This window comes from Ursus americanus, chromosome 6 (genome assembly GCF_024610735.1).
Source record: "Ursus americanus isolate L20-20 chromosome 6, mUrsAme1.1.p, whole genome shotgun sequence".
Taxonomy (NCBI): domain Eukaryota; kingdom Metazoa; phylum Chordata; class Mammalia; order Carnivora; family Ursidae; genus Ursus; species Ursus americanus.
The window spans coordinates 13,874,138-13,897,307 of record NC_142132.1 but is presented as its reverse complement, the minus strand read 5'-3'; the positions used below and the strand labels follow the sequence as shown (position 1 = coordinate 13,897,307).

The following is a 23,170-nucleotide window of genomic DNA, read 5'->3' as shown; positions in this document are numbered from 1 at the left end:
GTACCCGAGAGACATCTAAAATTTATCTTTTATCAACTACCCTTTGCTATTCAGTTAATGGCTCAAACAAGATGAACTCTTACAAAAATAGATCTGTGTGGGGACAAAAGACACATGTATTTAGAGACACCACAGATCTAGAAATTAAATGCAAATTATAATAAAAATGGTTTCACTGGAAATGGACATTTTTCTACTGAAATTGAACTCCGGTCATTGATATCTGGGCTTTGGTTTTTTAAATTCTTGTAGGGCACCGTGTGGCCTGTTTTGACCTCCCGGACAAAATAAGGCAAGCTAGCTGCCTGTCTCGTGGCTAAAAAAGTACAAGAGGTTGATAAAGCTTAGAGTTTTGGGGGAGAACTGGGGTTGAAAAGCATGATGAGTGAGAGAAGCGTTCCCTGGAAGAGTCGCTGGCGACTGTGGCTTTAAAGTATCTCTGAGAATGAGGGCCAAGAGATGAAGACCCAGCTATGAAACCGCCGTGAAATACACCAATGACCACGGAACCTGAGTCCACTTTCAAATGGGTTCTCTGCCCCCTCTGAGGCAAGGTGTTGCAGAAGTAGCTAGACGAAATGAACAATCATCTTGGGGGCTGCCTGCCTTGTTTAGCTGTGACTGTCAGGACATTCACCCTCCTGGCAGTGTCACTAGGAGAAGTGAGCATGGATGAATGAAGCTCAATATGGACAAGCAGAACCACCTGACTGTACAGTACGCTCTTCAGAGACAGAAGCCAAGAGGGCAAGAGCACTGGACCTCACCTTGGGCCTCTGACTGTGATGCCTGACTCTTTGAAGATCTGCTCACCTCCTTCTCCGTACGGAAGGCCCACCTGTCCTGCCTCTCTTTACAACAGAGATGTCCTAAACACATGACGACCAATGGACACGTAAGCACAAACTCAAAGGAGCTAACGGGGAACTGACCGAAGATGGAGGGGCCTCAAAAAGGTACAGCATGAAGTTGATACAAAAAAATTTATTTTGGGCTATAAAATGTATGTTTTTGAAACAACCGGATTCACAGTGATTCACCTCTATATTACTGTATTATATTATGATTTTGTAAAAAGCGCCTTTTGAACCCAATGATTAGTAAGACATTTTCAAGATTTTTGACTCCCAGGGAATAAATTAGTCTTCAAAATGTTTGAAAATGTTGAAAAAAATTAAAAATGTGTAAATGAAACTTATGCCACAGACTCTTAGGCTGGTTTTGTGATATGGTAATTTGCAAAATTTGTGAGGCTTGCCTCTTTTACTGGACATTTGACACATAAAAACATGAAAATGATTTCTTTTCGACTACTCTTTAAGTCTTTGTGCTAATTCAGATTAGCTCCCCTTTTCAGAATTGTTTTACTGGCTAGCACTTTCTTCCCTTGGCAAGAGATACTGTAATGGGTGAGGTCAGCCTCAGGAACGGGACGGGCAAGGGAATGAACTACCTAGGAGTGCAGAGGGTCAGAGGAGCGAGATATGAGTATCACTGGGGGCATGGAGGGATTTAACTGCAGCATCCTTGCTTCTAATAGAAGACAATCTTTCAGTCATTTTCTTCCCTCCATTCCTAAGCTCTCGATATGATCAATGCAGTCTGCTGTAGTTCAGAAGCACGGGCACTGGAGGTAGAATGAAATAGGCTCAAATGAAATCGGACCCGACTCTTGATGAGGAACAGAATTTTGGGCTAACTGTTTACCTCACCGAGCCTCAGTTTACGCATCTGTAAAATGGAGCTATGTCCAATCTGTACATTTAGAAGAATTAAAATAACACATGAATGTATAGGGCTTAATAAATGTTAGTGAAATAGAGTAACAGCAGCAAAACATCGTGGAAGCGAATTTCAAAGCCTGGAATTCCCCAAGTGGTGGCATTACCCGTCGTCTCATCTACAACCAACATATATACCCTGCCTGGAGCAATGAAAGTACTTCTCCTCTTGGACAGATATTGTTATAGTAGGAATAGATATTAACATCTATGTTGTAAAGAATAAAAAAATGTTAACTAAAAAAAAAAAGAGAAAACACATATACAATGGAATGTTGTAGGCTTTTCCCCCCAAGATGTTTTCCAATTTCCTCCACATGTATCAATCGAGAACATCAGACTCCTGCATTCTACTGATAACAGAGCTAACATGTTTCAGGGACTTCACACCGGCTTAGAAAGGAAAACAACTTCACTCGTATCTACGTATACTGTGTCGCATTAAAACATCTACATCTGCAATTGTGGCAAACTGGTGGCTATTTCTAAAAACTGAATTCACTGGTAATATAGTTTAAAAATTATTTTACATTCTTGGGTTTGTATGTGTGTTACCATCAATCTATATTAAGAGACACATTGCAGACAGAAAATATGTGCTTTCCTCTATTTGAGCAACTGTGAAGATCTTTACCCAGCAAGCACATTTGTGAGGAATTACTGAGGTTGTAGAGTGCTCGGGGACTCTCCGGAGTGCCTCATCTACTTGCCCCGATTTTAGGTAAGAAAAAAACACAACAGAAAGAAAACTGGACAGGCTGCATGACCTTTCCAAGGACACCTGGCTCCGTCAATAACGCAGGTATCCGGTGTCTAAGCTCTGAAGTCATCTCTGGTCCCGGATGAGGCAGCCCTGGCCTCGCATTACCATTTTAATGTCAGATGGGAAAGGAATTTACTGAAATACTTTTCATATGTTCTCTAACTCACGATGACTCTACAAGGCAGGTGTTATCACCCTTATTTTACACATAAAGAAACAGAATCCTGGGCTCAATAACTTGCCTAAGGTCATAAAGGCCACAAATGGCAAACCCAAGATCAGGACTCTTGTTTACTCAAGTGTAGGGAGAGCTCCAGTTCCAGCAACATCCTGGTGCTGCTGGCTGCCCTGTGCACACACAGAAAGGCACAGGCTGAGAACAGCGATCCCTCCTGTTTCCCTGCTACACCCCTCCCTGGTCTACAAGCTATTATAGGTGAAAATACGAATCATCCCTGTCTTTCTGTGCAACACTCAGCCTGTTTCCAGGTACTACAGCTGCCTGAAAGTAATAAAATAACCATCTTTAAAAAAATCTATAATTTGGAATTTTCTCCATTTTACATCGACCATCCCACCCATGGATTAACTTGGACCAGTGAGTCTTATATATTTTAACAAGGTCAGATTTTTACTCTCAATCAATAGGAAAGAACATGAAAACAAAAATCAGGTTTGTTGGTTGGTTGGTTAGGTATGTATACATGTATTCTTTCTTTATTTTGCTCTTCACCCTTCATAGCATGAAGGGAGATTATTATTATCATTCCTGTCTGAATTATAACTAATCAGAATTAATGAAATTCAAGTTCACTATTAAATTTAAGATATTATTACTAGATAATATATACTTATTAGAAATAATTAACAGGACACAAATATTTCTAAAGCTATTATTAAAATGGAAATAATTAGGCTTCTCCAAGTCTTGATTATCTTTTCCTTTCTTTTTCTTCTTTTTTCTTAAAAAAAATAAAATAAAACCCTTGCTTTGCTCAGGCTGGTGACAAGAATGTTAATTTTAATTAATCCTTACAATTAGTATTAAAGATATCTCTTGCCATCTCATGAGTCCCTAGGAAAGAAATCCATGTATTTCTGGCTCTTCAATTTACCAGACTGGAGTTACTCGATTATTTGGAATACATATATATGCTGATTTTAGGAATTTATTAAAAGGAAAAAAACTTTCCAGGAATAGCTTGGTGTTACAATTTTCTCATTAAGTGAAGATCTTATGCAGAAAACACCTTTGTTTCTACTCTTTAAAAACCCTTCTTAGTAGGTTTTCCAATCTTTCCTGTCTGAGGCCATACAAGAGAGCATAGCTGAATCTTTCCTTTAAAATTGGGCATGCTATTGTCTCTGATAACTTTATCTTGTGCAGGTCCAAAGATGCAGAAGTTATACAAAATTGAGCTGACTGGAAATGACCCCTGAGCATTAAAACAAAAAATACTACAAAACCAAAGAAGCCAACCATGGAACGCACAAATATCTCCAATTTAGCCTGTGCATATGTGGGACTGTTGAATAACAGGGGAAATGTTGGCTAACTGGGTATTCTAATTAATTGACATTCTGCTGTTTTACTGATACTAAAAATGTATACATTCATTCATTTATTCAACAAGTATTTATAGACTTTTCAGGATTTTCCCAGGTGCTTGAGATACACCAGTGAGCAGACAAAAAAAAAAAAAAAAAAAAAAAAACCCTCCTACCCTCATGGAACTTACATTCTAGCTGGGGAAGAGCGAAGGAGGGTGAGGGGAATCAGAACTTAAAGGAAGAGGAATTACAATTTTAAATGGGGTGGTCAGGGTGGGGCCTTATTGAAGAGACATTTGGGCAAAGAAATGATGGAGATGAGACAAATCAGGTGGCCACCAGGGAAGGACATAGGAGGCAGAAGGGACAGCAAAAGGAAAGGGTGAGGATGGAGTGAAACCTGGCCAGAGGGGCCACAGTAGGAAGAGGGAGGGTGAGTCAGGGTGGCAGGGACTGGGGTGTGCATGTGTGTGTGTGTGTGTGTGTGTGTGTGTGTATGTGAGACAGAGAAAGAGAGAGACAGAGAACGAACATATGTACTTGAGGGTACTATGACTGTTACCCTCCCTTGACCTTGATTCCCCATCCGGGGCCGAAACACGGTGCTGGTGCGGCCACCGATCAAAACAAAGATGCGATTATTAGAGTAGAATCGGTTTTAAAAAGCAAAGGTAACATTTCGCTTTTCAACCGCTGATCTCATTTCCAAGTGCTTTGACCATCCGGGTGTCTGAGATCAGACAGTGTAGTAGCCTCCATCTTCCGGCTGGTGTAACAGGGTGAACGTCTTAGAGCCAGCCAGAAGTGCCTCCAAAATAACCCTTCTCATTCCTGGCGGCCAGACCAGCGTTCAGGGAGCCCTGATCCATCACATGAGTTTTCACTCAAAGCGTACATGCAACGACGTTAAGTTAAACTTCTTTTACTCATTAAAAATCTAGGTTTAATCATAAATGAGCGAAGTGTGTTGTGCCTGTCTGGGAAGTGAATAATTACCAGGTACACACAAAATACTGGGACGCATTGGGATAGTCTAATTATGCTTAAGAAACGGATTTTTCAGAAAGGCGCTCTTCTTTGCTAAACCACTGTCAATATGGAAACACATGGCCTTAGTTATTTCAGCTAAAGAATGCCAAGAACTGAATAATCAAGCACTGGGTTACTAAGTTTAAAAGTTAATACAGCGGGACAGAGTATTTGTATTAGTGCTTTAAGTAGCTAAATTAAACTGAAATGTGTCTCTTAAGCAGTCATTGAACACGCAAGATGAGAAATAAATTGAGCTTCACTTAGGCCTTTATGGCATCTAACAACCGTGTCTGTCAACACACGGATCCTTTTCACTGTCAATTCAACACACATTTTGCAGACCTTGGACCTCCAATTATTTCATTTCCTTTCTTGGAAATGTAATTTCCACTTACTTTTGGAGAATAAAAGACAGACAAAAGGAGGAAGGAGTTGCAGTATTTTCTGATTAAGATTATCTGTATAAAATGGTAAAGGGAAAAAAAAATCTATACACACACACTGAAGCATTTCTCAGCAACTAACCTGTCTCAGCCAAATTGCTTTTGTGTCTGGATATTGGTTCAGATGGAGCCAGACTGTTGCTGTCAAATTAGGTGTTAAACAAATTTAATAGGAAAGATGAAGAATGAATATAGATCATCTTTCTGTTAGAATTGTTCAAATGACTTCAGTCAAAAGAAAGGAAACACATGACCGCAGGAGAAAGTGTGCTTTTAATTAAACACAATGAAATGAGATAAAACTGTAAATTAGCAAAGAAGGCCATTCATTCCAAAAGACGGGGAAAAAAGTTAATAGGGCCAGGGAGAGAAATGCAAGAGCGGAAGAAAATACCAGTTGGCAAAAATAGATCCAAATTGAATTGCAACTTTGTTTGTCCAGGCTTCACCTTTTACACTACGACAGGTAGAGCTACAAAAAAAAGGGGGGTTCTTTCTCTCCTGAGAGAACAGGAAGTCAGAGGTTTCAATTAACCATGATTACAATATTCGGCTGATCTGATTTGTCTCACCTCTTCCTTTTCTTCAAGCGGCAAACCGGCTGACATCCTGGCAAGAGAACTTCAGCAAAACTAGACTAATTTCAAAAAGAGCTTGTCTCTGTTATGAAACAAATTGACCCTCCACCAGATCTGTCTGAAACACACTCAACAGCAAGATTAACTCTTGGACAAAGTGCCACTTTCCCAAAGCAAGTCTGCGGAGAGAACTCTTTACACCCTATCTCTTCACTCTCGAGAGAGCGAGCAGTATTACGGCACATCTTTCGCTGAGAACCAGAAAACAAGGTTCTAAAAATGTCCCCTTCAAAGTACGTTGGAAGATCTAGCATCTTCTGGAAGATCTAACATCTTCCTTGACTGCTCATAAATCATTAAGAGGGATGATCCAAGCATTTAATCTTGAAAGAATGAGTAAGTGTCTTGTGATGCTGAATAATTATCACCCAGGTGAATTATCTGTGCAGAAGAAGCTGATTACCAAACCCATTTAGGGGAAGGAATTCTCTTTACCCGTATCTGCTTTGGATCAGAATAAGACCTCTAACCTAGGAGCCTAGAATCACAAGTTGGCTCATGAAACAAAGGAAGAAGAGTGGTTATTGGCTGACCCGATCGCAATCTCTCTAGAGAGGAGCAAAGCAAAGCAACACACAGTTTAGTCATCACAGGTTCTTCTCCACACTTAGTAAAGAGCATCATTACTTACTGAAATGTAACCTTGGAACGTGTGCATCCTTCCAATTTACACGACCCTTCACCTGGCTCAGATGTTGGGGGGGACGGGCTGTTGAATTCTGCCTCCAGAGTTTTCTTGTTCAAGGCTGTTTTTGTTACACTGGATACAGAACCCAACACTGGCATGGATTTGGACTCTGAGGTGGCTAATATCCCGGTTGGACCTTAAAACCAAACACATACCTCAAGTTTAATAATTCTGTGCAATGCTTATTAATATGGTACTGAAAAACAGATTAGCCGAAAATCCCTCAGGAAGTGAGAAAGCCAAGTTTTGTTAAAATTTTGAGAGCATGCTGGAAAATGTTCCTGTTAGAAATATGCTCTGTTTGGATGGTACTACTGCTTTTCAGTGCACCAGGACCACGCTGAGAAATTATGTACAGACCTTTAAGAAAGCACAAAACCCCAGGCCATGGTTCCCTCACTGACCAGAGTCCTTATTAATACCAGAATTGTGCAAACTCTTTTCTTCTCAGAGTATGGCTTTCTGACAGCCCTACTTGAACCATTTGGCCTCTCAAGAGTTAATTCTTCCCAAAATTCAGCTCTGCGTTTTTAAATAGCAAATGGAACAATGTCAAAAGGCTCTTTTTAAAAAGGCTCATGAAGGCTTCTTAAGCATTAAACAGCTTTTATGAACATTTTCATTTTAATGTGATTGAGAAGTAAGTGGATTTATTTCCTGTTAAAATACAGACACAGGATTCTAAAAATTAAGTGGCAAAGAGTTTGGCTGTTTACCTTTTGGACCTTTCTGCTCTTTGGGATTGGACTAAATGACGTAATAGGGCTTGTTACGGAAATTACTGGCATACCGACCCAAAACTCCCAGGCCCTGAAGCAAAGTTCTCTCGTTACTTGTTTTCTATCTTAAGTTAGAAAGACACTACCCTAGCCAGCTTTTTTCCAAAGCAAGATTCCAATATGTCTTCCTTGAAACCTCAGAAGAAATCTTCGTAAAACAGAGATTTATGTAGTAAGTCATAAATGTACGGATAAAATTAGAACGTCTAAAAATCAAGCTGGAGGACAACCTTGAAAGGTACCACTGAAAAGGGGACAAAACTCGGGAGTCCCTTATTCCTTCAGAAATGTCAGATCATCTTCTAAAATGCAAAGTTCTAGTGGGCACAGTCCAAAATGCGAGCTGATCCCTGATCATTCATGTTAAGCTCTGGTATGTTCATCTCACATCTGCATGTGTCTGAGGTAGTTCTCATGTGCAAACCCTCCCGAAAGAGGGGCTGGGAAATTGTTCTGCCACTCTGTGGTCGCACCTCCCATGGCCTTACTTCCTGGGGGAGACAAAGACACACACCCCTCCCCCCCGGCTCCGGTGGGAAGCCTCAGCTCCCAAAACGTCAGAGTTGCCTTCCTCCTTCATTTCATCTCTACCAGCTGGGGACGGGAGCCTGTGACGTCACTGAATATCCTGATGCAAAGACCTTCCCCTCCCACCTGGGACAAGCCACCTGGTGTGGGGGACGTGGGAGTAAAGAGAGAAGAGCAGGGAGATCAAGATCCTGAAAATATAAATATGAAGTTGAGTTCGAGATTTGCTTCTGAGCCGCTCTATCCTGCCCTTGGGTAGTTGCTGACGACAATGCTCGACAGCTTTAAGCAACCCGTCCTTGTAGGAAGGCAGACCTGCTGCTTCTGTAAACGAGGCCAGCTACAAAGGACCGTGAGTGGGTGAGCTGAGCTGGAGCTTTGGTTTTTCTCACATACGAAAAGAAATAAAAATACATAATGTTTAAGATTATTATTATTATTATTGCATCCTGTTTAAGCTGTGCAATGTTTCCCAAGAGGTTCTTGTTGCTCTTTGAAATGTAGGCATGGTAGGCCACGAGCCGAAAGTGTCAGCTGGGTCTGATAAGAGAAACTCTCAGAGAAAGGTGCTTCACTGGCCCCCAAGGGAGATACCAACTACCCTGGGATCTGACGTCTGCAAAATTAAGGCTGCCCCCTGCCTCTCTTATCACGCTTCCTTTCTCCACTCCGTGACCTCACATTAGCTTCCCCTTAAGCCTTTGTATGCAGAAGGAAAAAAAATCTCAAGAGATTCAAGTGTACCTGAAGCCATAAACCTATTAATCTCTGTAATTTGCTCCCACCACGCAGCACGGAGCTGTGCTAACTTTAGCTTCTTACTCCTTTCCCCCACTCCCTACTCCCGAACCCTTCCTGAATTTTCACTTTGTCATTTCATGACCCTTATAAAAAGATTTATTTGGTAAATACCTCTTCTAGTTCGATGCCAGAAAAACACTGGTTCCATCTTAAAAAAAAAAAAAAGGTATAATTTCTTTTTCTAGATGATAGAATTTGTAAGTTTGTTTCCTCCCCTCACCACCCCCACTTTTTTTTTTTTTTTTTTTTTGCTTTGGCTACTAGGGAGCTCAGAAGAAAATTTCTACTCAGTTACAAGTCACTCTCCCCAGTATGGTTCCTCTCCACTCTGCCACAGTTCTTGTTTCTCTATCCAAATACTGATGATTCTATTGACTATATCCCTTATTGTAACATCCCTCAAATGATACATTGAAAATATATATATATACATAGGATATAATAAATAAAATGAAAGATTCTCAACCACGCCTGTACAATGTGTTCCTACCTTTCTTTCTCCATTCTTTGAAATATTCAAATTCCCATGTTAACTAAAATGTAAACGTTTCCTTGTTTCTCCCATTGAAAACTAACTCTGAAACAGTGCTGTACATCTGGCCGAGTTCAGGAGCGAAGTAAGAATGCTTCCACAGGAACAAAATACAAAATGTAAATGACAGAGAACAAAAATGGGATCCACAGAGTCCTAAACAGTAATGATGGCTACATGAATATTTCAAGGATGAAATGTCAGAAGAAGTGACTGTCACAACATGAACAATGATTCCTTGTGGAGGCTGGTAAATGCTTATTAATCAATTCTAAGAAAAAAAAATCTCTTACAGCACCGCTTAATTTTCCTGGGAGGTGGTTATTTTTGGGGGGAAGGAATTCTTCTAGGATATTAACAGCAGAATTTCCAGACCAAACTAAAACCTGAATGGCTGATTTTTTTTTTTAAGAAGAAAATTAAGTTTCAACTTTTTATAATAAAGGTTTGGCACTGCTGTTATGCTGCTTCCAGTACAAAGAACCAATTTACTAAAGTGTTGGAGTAAAATCCCTACATGGAAAGTAGAGCTTGATTAACAAAAACCCAAATCCCTCCTATTCTAGCAACTTAAACTTGGTAAACATGACTCAGTGCAAATTTAAACTGTTACAATGGACCAACTGGAGTTGACTGAACTGAATCTAAAAGATTCAGCCCATTAGCTACGGTTGCTGGTTAATTTCACTTTGGAGTAGTTTTTCAAAGCCAGCCTCCTGGCCACAAGGGGAAAAGCTCATATAGGTTTCTGCTAATTCCCATGACCAAGCTGATGGGAAAAAAACAAAAAACAAAACGGAAGACAAACGAAGTTAGTTTTGAGGTCTCCTACATGCAAGTCATGACACAAATGCAGACTCTGAGCTCCAGAATTGCTCATATGGTCGTTTCTAGCTGGGGACAGAGCTGGAATTTCTCACTCGCCTGGTTCACAGGCAGAGACAATGAATGGGGTGCATGTGAAGGATAAAGATGTTGCCTCTGCCTTTGTGACCTGTGCGCGATTCCTGCCCTGACTTCTGATCCCTGCGCGCTGACTTGGTGCCACGCACACTACCAAGCGCCCTCCATACGCTGACTCCTCGATCCTTAGAATAATCCGACGAGGCAGTGCTTTTATCACCCTCATTTCATAGATAAACTGAGGCACAGAAGGTTGAGCAATTTAAGGGCAAGAGGCTCGTGAATGGCAGAGCAAGGATTCGAACTCGCGCGGTCTGGGTCCAGAGCCTGTATTCATTGCTACACTACTGTCAGAGCCCATCCTGAGTATCTGTACACGGGGGCGTCCTGCCTTAAGCAAGCCCAATCTCTCCAAATAAATAAACAAACATACCAATCAACAAAAATACGTAAGTTCTTATGAGGTATCTACCACAAGTACTTTTGCCAATCCAGTACTTCTCACTCACATTAAAAAAAAAAATTAGTAATTATAAAAGATCATTTCGTGTTAAAAAGGGACTCAAAGGCAGATGTTTCAGAGAGGAAGAGTAGAACTGCAGAGAATTCAAACCGGCTTACTACTGCTATCTGCTTCTGCTGTCACCTTTCTGCGACGCAAAATCCTTTCTAACTCAGTTTCACTGTTTTCAGTGTCAAGGGATTTTAAGCTTCTTGAACTAGTGGATTTGTTAAGTGTCCCCTAAAGTGAAAACAAAACAAAAACAAAAACAAAAAGGTTAATGTCTTAATACAATATACAAAAGAATATAAAAACCAAACCAGCAAAACATTACCAGAATTTGAATGGAATTAGGAGACAGAATGAATTTGCGGTGTATCTGCCTATGTATTATTTTTAAATGTGTGTCTCTTCAACAACACACAGTGTTGGATCCTTTAAGAAGATGCTACTGAGGGTGTAAGATGTTAGCTTTCACATCCAAAGAACAGTACAAGAACCCCTCTCGATGAGCTAAGTGTGAAACGCAGGGGTGGGAAGGTACCTGCACGTCGACGGTGAAGACGCGGGTATGTGTTCATCAATCGTGGGGAGAAGAGAAGCATTTAGTGAACTCACCTTCGAAGGTTTTCTTGACACAGCAGCCACGAGCTACTGAACCCAAATCCTTGTGGCATGGAAAAAGTGTGGCTGAGTCTTCAGAATGACCCTAGCTCCACACCTGGAGGCAATGGTGTCGTGGCTGACAGGAGGCACAGGGGGCTCTCCTGCGGCCTGGCCAAAGAAGGGCTGCCCTGAGCACACCTTGACTTCATTGTGAAGGAGGAAGGGTTACAATGACACAGGGAAGCAAGGAAGGGCCCAGCATCGTAATTCCATATCCCTAACAGAGGAGGCAATGAATATATTATCCAGGGCCCAGAAGATACTGAAGGAAACAAGAGACAGGTACACAGCTGTGCACCTGCTGAACTTGGTACTGACTTTCAAGACGACAGAGAAAGATGCAGGCAGTGGTTCCCTGCCCTGGCTCCTCTGGGAAGCCTGCTATGGAGGGAGAACTATGGCTTTCTATCTCCCAGGACCAGTGAACTGTCTGTACAGACGCTAGGTGACACACTTCACATCCTGTATGTAAGGATTCAGCACTGCACCATTACCAGGGGTCCATTTTTGTCCCTAAAAAATGCCCACTATCGGGCACCTGGGTGGCTCAGTTGGTTAAGCAACTGCCTTGGGCTCAGGTCATGATCCTGGAGTCCCAGGATCAAGTCCCACACTGGGCTCCTTGCTCAGCAGGGAGTCTGCTTCTCCCTCTGACCCTCCACCCTCTCATGTTCTCTCTCTCTCTCAAATAAATAAATACAATCTTTAAAAAAAAAAAAAAAGGAAAGAAAGAAAGAAAAGAAATGCCCACTATTTCTTTGAAATGGCCTTCCTTAGCTGGGCCACGTGCTTGGGGGGTGGAGGGAAGCCACGAGATCCACAATCTTTGGATCGCAGCAAATCAGAAACTCAAGTCTGGTATAACTTGCCAGACTTCATGCCAGAGTCAGAGGCAGTTTCTGTCCCCCCAGGCTAACAACCAGGCCAGCCTTTGTCACCTCAGCTCACTATGGGTTTGCCTGAATCCTGCTCCTGCCCCCTGCCCACTTCCTGAAGGACTCTAAGAATTCTACTGGTTAAAAATGGTAACTCATGTTTCTTCTTTAGCCTATAAAACAAAACAAAACAAAAAAAGTAGCTTGTAATATTAGGTAGTTACAAATCTCACACGATATAGGTTATTATGTTTTGTTTAGAAAGGTTTCTTCTCTAACTGGGTAAAGGCTTTAAGAAACAGCCTGTGGGGATGGGGTGCGGAGGGGACTGACTAACAAGATTAGGAGATTTTATTCTTTTGCTATCAGCTTCCCAGCTAAGACTAATGTAATGTGTAGAATAGGTGGGTAAGGCTCAGACCTTAATCGAGCATATGACACTCCACCCTCCAAGTATTTCTTTCTGCTTTTCATTTACTGCAAAACTTTAAAAAATATATTCAAAGGAAAATCACATTACATGTAACATATATAAAATAATAGCTTATTTTATAACTTAGAAAATTGGATGATGTGGTTTATTTATTTGACAGTTAATGCAGATCTGTACCTACTCACCAAGGACTTAAACGGTAAAACAGGATCAAGACTGTTAAGGTAAAGAAAACAGAACTAAAGCCGATTAAGATAAATTTGAAAAAAATGTACTAGAGAAACTATTCCCAAATCATGCGTTTACAATTTTTAAAAACTTACCAGCTGCATCACTTGTAAACAGATATTTGGAAAATATAAGGCCATTGCTATTAAAATAACTCAAGAAACTATTACACTGTTTGGATGTCAAGAACATTCTTTGATTTTCGCAACGGCTGGAGTTAATTCAAGAAAGAGATCCGTGTCTGTGTACACACACATACACATATACCTTGCAAGGGTATCTTTTAAGGAAGAATTTCTCTCTCACAATAATCTCGAATTTTCATTTGAATAACAGCATTAAGTCCCCCAAATTTTGGTGGTGCTGAGCCACCCTCTCATCACACCTGATACTGAAGGTTCCATTTTCCAAGTTCTAATCTTTGTATCTCAACTCTTTTCTCCATCCACTAACTGATGTGACTGATTCAGGTAATATATGAGTAAACTTTAAATATGCAGACACTTATGGAGAAAAGAAAGATTTCTAAATGACTCTCAGTTGAAATGATCAAGGAGCTCAGCTGATGAAGTACTAAGACTGTCTAAATTGTCTATTTATGTATTAGTCATAAAGTCTGAGAATCAGAAATTCACTTAGAAGGCATGCGGTACGCAGAATTCCTTCACTTTGCAGAGAAGAGGAATCAAACTCAGTGAGCCTTGGGGTTTGGGCCGGGCCCCACAGTGAGTCAGTGATAGGGCCGCGCTTGAATGCAGCTGATTCCCAAACCAGGGTTCAATCTTAGTCCCCAGGTTGGTTAAATGTTCGTAACACTGACTAATCTAATCATCGGGTGGCAAAACCAACTATTCCATGATTCCCTCTGAAAAACTGAAGACGTTCAGGAAAAACCTAAAAGAGAATTTCCTAGAAGTTGTTTTTCTTTGATTTAGAGGCAACTGAACTTTAAAGAGACTTTTAGATTAATTTGTACAGATTTATTCTTCAGAAATCGCTCTCCCCACTTAGAGTGACTTTTACATGACTGGGGTGATTACAGAGGTTTCTTAAACCTCCAAAAAAACCTTGTGTGACTATAAAAAAATAAACTAGAGGTTTTTCTTTTTCTTAAATCTATCAATCATACAGCTTCTAAAAATTCAGTGTACACAGGCTTGGAAAAGTAAGTTCTGTTGATACCGAGACTACAGCAATTGGCTTGGGAAGTGTCCACATCCAAACAGAGTGAGATTTTCCAAATCCCAAACCAGAGATGTGTTTCTACTTGCATGCTAACTTTCAGCAAAAGGCCCAATCTCTAAGTGCCCACGTCCCTACGACTCAGGTCACACTTGATTTCAGCAAAAACACAAGTTTCTGCTGGTTTTCCTGGTTTCTGCTCTATGGCTGAACTGAACATGCGGTTTCTCGGTTTTCTGGCCTCTCCCAGCAGGTGCTGGCCTTCCACCACACTGCACCACCGGCAGGCTTTCCACGCTCGTGTTCTTTGCTAACGGCCTGTGTGCCCGCAAGAAGCACCACTAAGGCCCCAACGAATAGGGGCTTCCTTTCTCTCTCTCTCACAAGAAGTTGTATGGATTCTTGGCCCCAAGTGACTGGGGGTTCCAAATGATCCATCATCCCTCTAAGGGAACTTCTACGGGGGTACTGGAGAGTTGCCATTTGGCAAGGAACAGGAGGGGAGAGCACTGTGAGTTCCACTTTTTAAAAACACTTAATGCAAAGAAATAACAACATTGCCAGAATAATAGCTATTAGGGATAACTTAATGCCAGATAAGGCACAGAAATCTAGGGATAAATCCAGAGCAAGGAGGATGGGGGCAATCTGCAGAAAAGAAAGAGGTTTTGACAATTTTTTTAAATTTGTAAATTATTTCCCAAAAATCTATGCTGCCAATTTCTCTCCTTGAAGTGGCACAAAACTATACTGCATATGACTGGATAGTAAACGTGATCTTTAAGGAGGACGCTGTAATTCAGTAAACTTGGTACCATCCAGCATTATCAGGGAGTGGGCTATCTTGGCTAATCAAATATCATCTCTATCTTAGACAGATGTCCGATGGTTCAAATAAACCTAATTTTTAAATAGTCAACCTCAGCGTACTATTTCACTAACGATCAGAAACCTACTCTGGGGCATCTTCATGAACAGGAATTAGCATCCTAGTGCACAGACAACGAAAGAGCCCAGCATAGGGAGTTCTCAATGGATAACAAGGTTTTCTCTTCAAAGAATCCATTAGATAATAACCACATACTTTTTCAATGGTCGCCATCCTTTATCCGGTAGGTGGACCACCACTGTGAGCCGGGCTACACCTCTCTTTAGGACTCACTCCACTCACCTAAACCTAAAGCAAACTAATTAAGCCATTCTGAGTTCAGTCTGCTGTTTCATGCTTGATGAAAATAATTTTGTTTACCACAGTTACGTGGATGTCTACATGCAATGCATAATTAGCACCATGACAACAAACATGGGACCATTAGTTCTGTACATCCACCCCCACGTTTGTTGACTTCCTGTGCATGATAACTGGTATTGAGACTGTGACAGGATCTGAGAACACAGCTCTGAGTACCTGAAACGTTTTCTAAGTGAGGCGTTTGTCTGACGGCAACCGTCGGACAGGCCAGTACTCACTTATTCTGTTGGCAAAAGCTCACGGTTTGGAAGGAAAAAAAAAATAGCTGCAGACGGGCATTAGGCCTATTCTCCAATGGGTAGGAGTTACTTTTAAAAAATGAAATTAGGACTGGGGCGCCTGGATGGCGCAGTCGGTTGAGCATCCGACTCTTAGTTTTGGCTCGGGTCGTGATCTCAGGGTCGTGAGATGGAGCCCCACGTTGGGCTCCATGCTCAGCAGGGAGCCTGCTTGACATTCTCCCTCTCCCTCTGCTCCTCCCCCTCCCCGTGCTTGCTCTCTCTCTCTCTCTCTCTCAAATAAATACTCTTAAAAAAGAAAAGAAGAGAAAAGAAAATCAGTAACATAAAGACAGGGACTTTTGTCTTATTTTCCAATTTATCATCAAATAATTTTTTAAACCGTGAGGAAAAGCAGACTGTGACCCTGATCCCTGATACTAATATATCTGGGCAGGAGCTCAGATTGACATTTTGGCACCAACAGTTCCACTTTCGCACCCCCAAATCAAGCACTACTCCGTGTAAGAGACTCTACTGTGTTTCCATTACGACCAAGCACGCCCTGAGCCTCAGATCTGGTCACTTGGTCTTGAAGCTGTCAGGCAAGGACTGGAGGCAAGAACAGGAAATGATTTTGGTGAAAGTGTAACCAACCATTCTTCTAGAATAGAAAGAGCAGAGTACTGATGCATAACACATATTAACGTGCCCAATGGAGGAGTCCACAGCACAATCACGAGAACTACCCTAAGAACTGAGGATGATCGTGCACGAAAATAAAACATATCAAAACCAATCATTCATAAAAGTAGGTTAAAAAAATATTCTCCTTCCAGTTTCCCATAAACTAAATAATAAAACCGAGATCCACTCTTACCAGTATGCCTTTGAGCTCATTCACGGCACTCTCAGAGCCTTTTGAAGATTCTGGCTACAATTTTAAAAAGAAAACACAATTACTGATTCAGTTTAAAAATACTAAACAGATTTTTACATGGCAACGTATTGACAGTTTCTATTAACTACTTTTTTAGAAAATTAGGTCTATGTCTTACAGTTAGGAAAAAAGATGAGACAGGTTAGTGCTCCCAAGGGGTGGCGAAACAGAAAATTAGGGGAGGTAGTCGAAGCAAGAGGTCTCAAGCTCCCATCTTCTAAATGCCATTTTGTTACTCTTGTTATCATCGTACAGAGAAAAGATTTGGTAAACACCAGATTTCAAACATTCAATTTCCGATTATTCAGAACATTGTACAGTAAGCGGCTCTCCACTCGTGTTGCTGGACGGGCGCTCACGAGCGAGGGGCGGGAGGGCGGGCAGCGGAGCAGGTGGCAAGCGGCAGGGCAGAAACCTCTCTCAGCTCGGGTAGCCCCAGGCGGAGGCCGGCTGACAGGGGACGGGAGCGTTGGGTTTCAGGAATCTCACAACAGCACTGAGTCAGAAGCAGGGATCCGCAAAAACCCTGGCTCTACAGGAGAACGTTAGCATCGCTGGCCACCAGAGCAGTAAGAGAGGCCTCAGAGGACACACAGTCCAATCCCTCCGTCTCACTATTGAGGAAAGGTGCACCTTGAGAAAGGTGGTATTTGAGTCCTGATTACAAGTCCAATTGGAATCTGGCTTCTGGCTACGCCATGAACAAAATATCTTGAAGTTCTGGGGAATATTCGACTACCCCGCAATACTGAAGAGTCTCTGTGGATCCCTCAACTTAGTGGAGGGAAAAGTTAGCACGAGGTGCTCAAAGAAAGACCTCTTAACTCCCCGTGCCACCTCCTTTCACAAAGGACAGAGATGAGGAGACAATCTGCAGGGAACTCCCTGGCTTCTCATTCCTGGAAAAGAGGCAGAGCTAATTTCTCTCCCATCGAGAGGTGGGAAGTGATTAATAATGACCTATAACCCTTTCCTTTCAAAAGCTAATAGAAGAGTGAGATCCCATTCCAATTTTTTTAAATGGACAGTGAGAGAAAGAGGGAGAGACAGAGCAAGAGGGAGAGAGGCACAGAGAGAGATGGGGAGACGGGAGAGGGAGGGAAAGGGAGAGAGGTTTGCTGCTCATGTACAAACTGGATGAAGACATTCCACTTCCATAGTCTACGCCTTCTGGGAAATACATGTGCCATCAGCGCCAGTCACGGGAGCCAGCCCAAAGCTCTTAGACACTGATTATAACCACAATGGTGGAATTTAGAAAATATGCGGTTAAATGAGTGTCCTCAAGGCAGGCCGGACTTCTGCAGGTACTCTGTTCGGGGGACAAGCTGTGACATTTGAGCAAGCGCCCTGGCACAGGCCACTCAATGCCGCCATGCCACCCACCGCCTCCGACTGCAGGACCTCCTGCAGCCTGGCCCGCGCTCTCAGAGCCCGTGACCTTGGCCAGGAAGCACTGCTGTCCTGGGCGGGGAGTCTGTAGCACATGCAGTGACCACCTGTCTCAAAGGCTACTGACCAGGTCATTCAGCACTACATCTACGCAGTTGAACGATTACCCGCGAAACACCCAGTCGTCCACTGCTCCTTGTTCACTTGTGCTCCAGCTCTGAACGGACATTAAAGAATGTGTAACTGTTGGAAGAGTCATGGCAAGAAGGAAGAAGGGCAAAGTGATCCTCTGAAAAGCAAAGTACATACAGAACTGATTGCTCAGGATTTAACAAGTTTTCAACACTTTTCTCTCTCAACTAATTTTGCTTCTTCGTGACATTGCATTTTTCTCGTCTGTTTGGTTTGGTTGATTCGTTCTGAAATGGTTGTGACATGGAAGTCTTACAAATGTGTTTGTTTCAAAGATTCCATTGAGATTCCCCCATTTTCAAGTGTTCTCACACTTTCTTCCATTTGAGACTGACGACAACCCTGTGAATCGGAGAGGGCCGGTGCTCTGCCCATTCTGGGGAGAGAAGAGCCTGGGATGCAGGATGGGGGGCAGGGATGGTGTCTGTCCCCAGTTCCAGCAGCAGTGAGCTTCACACGCCAGACACCAGCACGCAACACGCGGGCCAGATCGTGGACACTGTTCCTCCCCTGGAAAACCGCTCTCAGAGCACTCGCGCAGACCAGTCCTCCACGTGGCTGCGAAAGCTTCCATTTCACTGCATGTCAATCTACTCTTGCAGTTGGGTATTCTTTCCCTCTTTCCAAACCCCTTTCACAGACAGCCCCTGACCACGACAACTCCTGCCCTGCCCGGCTACCTCGTCTACCAGTGACCAAGTGACAAAGTCCAGGAGAATTTGTACCAAATAGTCATGATACTTGAGGCCACCAAAGGAGCAGAAGGAGGAGCACCCGTGAGAGTAAGAAAGAACATTAAAGTTTGGTTTAGAAGAAGAAGAAAGAGGACCCATCTGTTGATGCTTTATTACATGGAGAAAACAAACAAAATGTTTTTCAAGACAAATATAGAAAACCTCACTGTTGGTCTATCTCAATGGGACGCACCTATGAGAGAAGGGAAAGGTACTGAACGAGGTAGGCTCTAGGCACTTGGTTAGATCTCGGCGCTCGCTGTGGTTGAGTTCGGAAGGCAGCTGATGACATATATACACAAAACGTTCTCCTTGAAGTGGCTGGGTTTGTAAATTAATGAGATCATACAAATCTCACTATTTTTCAAAAGTTGTCTTAAGTCTGTCCTGACACCATCATGCGATACCACCTGCCCACACGGCCCCTCTCCCCCACAAAGGGAAACAGAAGCCGCAGGAAGGGCAAGGATTTCTGTCTCTTCTGTTTACTGCTTTACCCCCAGGGCCTAAAACAGCACCGGGCACATAGGAGATACTCAGTCGTACTTGCTGAATTACACAAAAGGAATTAAAGAAAAGAAAGGGTACGATCATTATTTGTTCGGTGTAGCAGTTCGTATCAAGCAGAGGCCAGTGCCTGCAACAACAGGACCTTCTATAGGGATTTAGGCCAACTGCAGCTCAAACGGAGTCCTGAAATATGTGTGTGTAAGAGCAAAGGCTTTTATGACACATTAGCCTTATCCTAAGATTTCACAGTCAGCCCTGATGTCGCTTTCATCAAATTTCAAACTTTTACACTTGAAAAAGGAAGCATCACAGGAGGGGGAACATTTAGTCATTCCATACCTTTGCCTTCGGTCTAGCTGTCTGATTAACGGGTCTAAGATGAACTCCCTTTTTAATTCTATCCATCATCTCTTCAACTGCTTGCCTCTTCAGATCTGTGACTTCTTCAGCTATCAAAGAACACACACAGAAATCATCTTATGTTACAAGAAAACAGCTACTTTCTATTCTGATGCACTTTGTAATTAAGCATAGCCGCTTTTCAGACAGAATCACAAGACATCACAGAACAATTTACTGAGGTTAACAAGCTACCAGGTAGCCAGACTTTTTTTTTATTAAAAGAAACTTTTAATAAAAGACCTGTTTAAAAAAAAATTAGGTTATAGGGGTGCCTGGGTGGCTCAGTCAGTAAAGTGTCCTACTCTTGATCTCAGCTCAGGTCTTGATCTCAGGGTCCTGAGTTCAAGCTCCGTGTTGGGCTACATTTAAATGAAATGAAATGAAATGAAATGAAATGAAATGAAATGAAATGAAATGAAATGAAATGAAATAAAATAAAATAAAATAAAATAAAATAAAATAAAAATTAGAGCTATAAAATTCAAGGTCTAGTTTGTAGCCTGGAAATCAATATTGACTCATCTCTGTTAAACAATTAAAGTGGATTTGGTTCCATTTGTCAGCATAATGATAGACCTGAACTTCTCCAGCTTTCTACCTAAACTTTGGGGTTCATCTTTGCCTCAGAGATGTTTTAAAAGGTATAATAACATCCTATGTCAAAGAAATCAGCCCAAAGAAGGAATACTATCAAAAAGCCCATTTGAAAATAAAAGATAAAAGAGATCTGTTAACTTGTTGGAAGAAATCCACAGTCAGAAGATGAACAGCAGATAAGTGAAATCTATTTTTAAATTGCCATCCTTTGTTTAGGAATCACAATGGAAGGAAACATTTAAGCAAACCTTTTTCAAGTCTTTTTAAATTGTCAATGTTAAAAGAAAACATACACCTAGAAATGATTGCAATTAAGTAATTAAATTTGATAAAATTTTCAACTGTCTATTGTTTAACCTTTGCACTATTTTGCTGCAAAAACAATAAAGCTGTTGAAACATTCATCAATTAGATGAAGGTGGCTGAGGTGGGCTTAAAGCTATTGATCGGAATAATGAAATTTGTCTGTTGCACAATAGCTTGACCAAAAGCACTCAGTCGTTTCTGGAAATTTATCACCATTAATGCCATTCTAGATCCCGTGTTTACATCTGTTTCATTCACTGCAACCAATATATTTAAGTTCAAATATCTCATGAAGACCTTCCTCTTAGGCTGTTTAGCGCACCCTACAATGTGGGGCATACAGCAGGCACTCAGCAAGTATCCACCTGCTGACTGGCTTTTGGCTTTATATGGCTGTTAATATTCTTGCTATTTGAGCAGAAATAGCTAAAGCCCAAAAGGACAGCTTCTGAATGGAGGCGATCACAACAATGTCCCCAGGCCAATGGACGGGAGTGCCGGGCTTTGCACTAATGAGGCCTACATCGTGGCTTCTTTTTCTGCCACGTGGACTTCACGCTAACACTGAGTAGCTATTCCTCTTATGTTATGCCTAGGAGAGCAACTAGAAGAATCGAGAAGGGCTCCACTGTTCTCCCCTCGGCAGCGCCACAGTGACAGATGAGAACTACGCCCATCCTACAGCCCAAGTCTTCCGACAGAGCCCTAACTTCAGATACGGTCCTGTCATCTTCACGGGCCACTGAAATGCAGGCAATGAGAAGTTCTCAATACCCAAAGGCATTTTTCAGATCCAGATGGCAAGAAGGCATCTTTTGCCAGGCAACGTGGGAAACATGGCACCAAAGTCAGAACTCACCCACCGGGAACTGTGGGTTGATCAACTCTGTGCCCTTCAGTAGCATTTTCTCGGGCAGCTTCTGCAGATGGCTCCCGAACATCAACAAGGGGACAGACAAGAAAATTACTACGGAGAGAAATTCATTCATTCGTTCATTCACTCCCTCACTCATTCAATATCTGAATACCCATTATGCACTACGTGGTGCTTGTGCTGACCCTATTCAAAGTCAGAGGAGATAAACCCAGATCTGCCATTCAAGCACCTGGTAAGGGTATGGAATTTATTCCTGAGAATTTTTTTTTTTAATCCTAAAAAAAAAAAAAACGTGATTTTTCAGAAAGCCTGCCATTTTGAGTGAGACTTGAGAAGAGCTGCATGGCAACAGGAACACGGCCGACAAACAGATTAGTGCTCTGTAAGGAAGGAATGAAACCCAATTAAATGCACCATACAAAAACTAATTAAGGCAGACAGATGGAGAATTATGGTCGACACCATTCAAATCTGCTGCAGCATCTAACATAACAGGAATTTAAAGTAGTTTCTTATTTTTGCTTGCCAGAATCATAGTGATAATTCAGAGAAGTGCTACTATCTGTATTGTGTACAGATTATAAACCAGGCTTTAATTTCTTAGTCTTTTTCAAATGTAAAGGCTTAATTGGTCTTAAGGAAAAGAAATCACTCTTATCAGTTCCCTAGGCGGGCACAATACAAGGGCAACGCTAGGTTAGCTACACAAGCTTTCTCTCTCACCGACCCTGTTTTTGAACTAGCAAAAAGCAATCTATACGAACTTTTAAACTATTAAGCAGTTCTAATAAATCTGCAAGAATCACCTACAGAGAGCTCATGGCATGTTTTGTAATTCCAACTGCGATCACGCAGTTGGTAATTGTCTCACAAAAGCATGTAATCAGAAGGACAATGGAAATATGCAGGATACTGGAGATTAAAGAAAAGGGACAAATGAGGACAACAGGTCTAATGTCACTGAACTGCCACAGGAAAATCAAATCAAATGTTCTTTGAGTTAGTGCTTCAAGGTCAGTCGTGGATCAGAACGCTACATGTAATTAATTGAGGCTTAAATTTTAAGACCCACTTGAAAAATAAGTTCGTTCCTCAAAGAAAAGACCCACAGACAAAACATCACCTTGTTGCTCAATAAAACCTTTTGTTATTACCTAGGAGAAATGAAAGTGAATTTCTAAATTCCACAGGATTACTTTTCTCTTTCACTAACATTTTTAAAAAGGCCTTTAAAAAGAATCTTAGGCCACCATGATGTACAAAATTTCTCAAGAACACATCATGGTTGAGTAAGTTTGAATTTGACCTAAGGTCATAAAGTTAAGGATATTTCCTTAACTACAATGATCACATGAGCCTGCCAAATGAGGACTTCGGCCCCTCAAAGGATGGCTGGAACCCTGTCTTTTTTTTTTTTTTAAGCTA

At 41.7% G+C, this 23,170-nt stretch overlaps 1 protein-coding gene across 2 annotated transcripts in view; it reads right to left on the bottom strand.

Moving 5' to 3' along the window:
- The window catches only part of SHTN1 (shootin 1), a 95,999-nt gene that overhangs the window by 9,258 nt on the left and 63,571 nt on the right, over positions 1-23,170 (bottom strand). For both annotated transcript variants that reach the window (XM_045803233.2, XM_087862664.1), the window contains 4 exons: positions 19,903-20,012; positions 16,676-16,729; positions 11,061-11,181; positions 6,840-7,032 (listed from right to left, as the gene is read on the bottom strand). In XM_045803233.2, the coding sequence (XP_045659189.1) occupies positions 6,840-7,032; positions 11,061-11,181; positions 16,676-16,729; positions 19,903-20,012 (478 nt within the window). The remainder of the gene's footprint in view (positions 1-6,839; positions 7,033-11,060; positions 11,182-16,675; positions 16,730-19,902; positions 20,013-23,170) is intronic.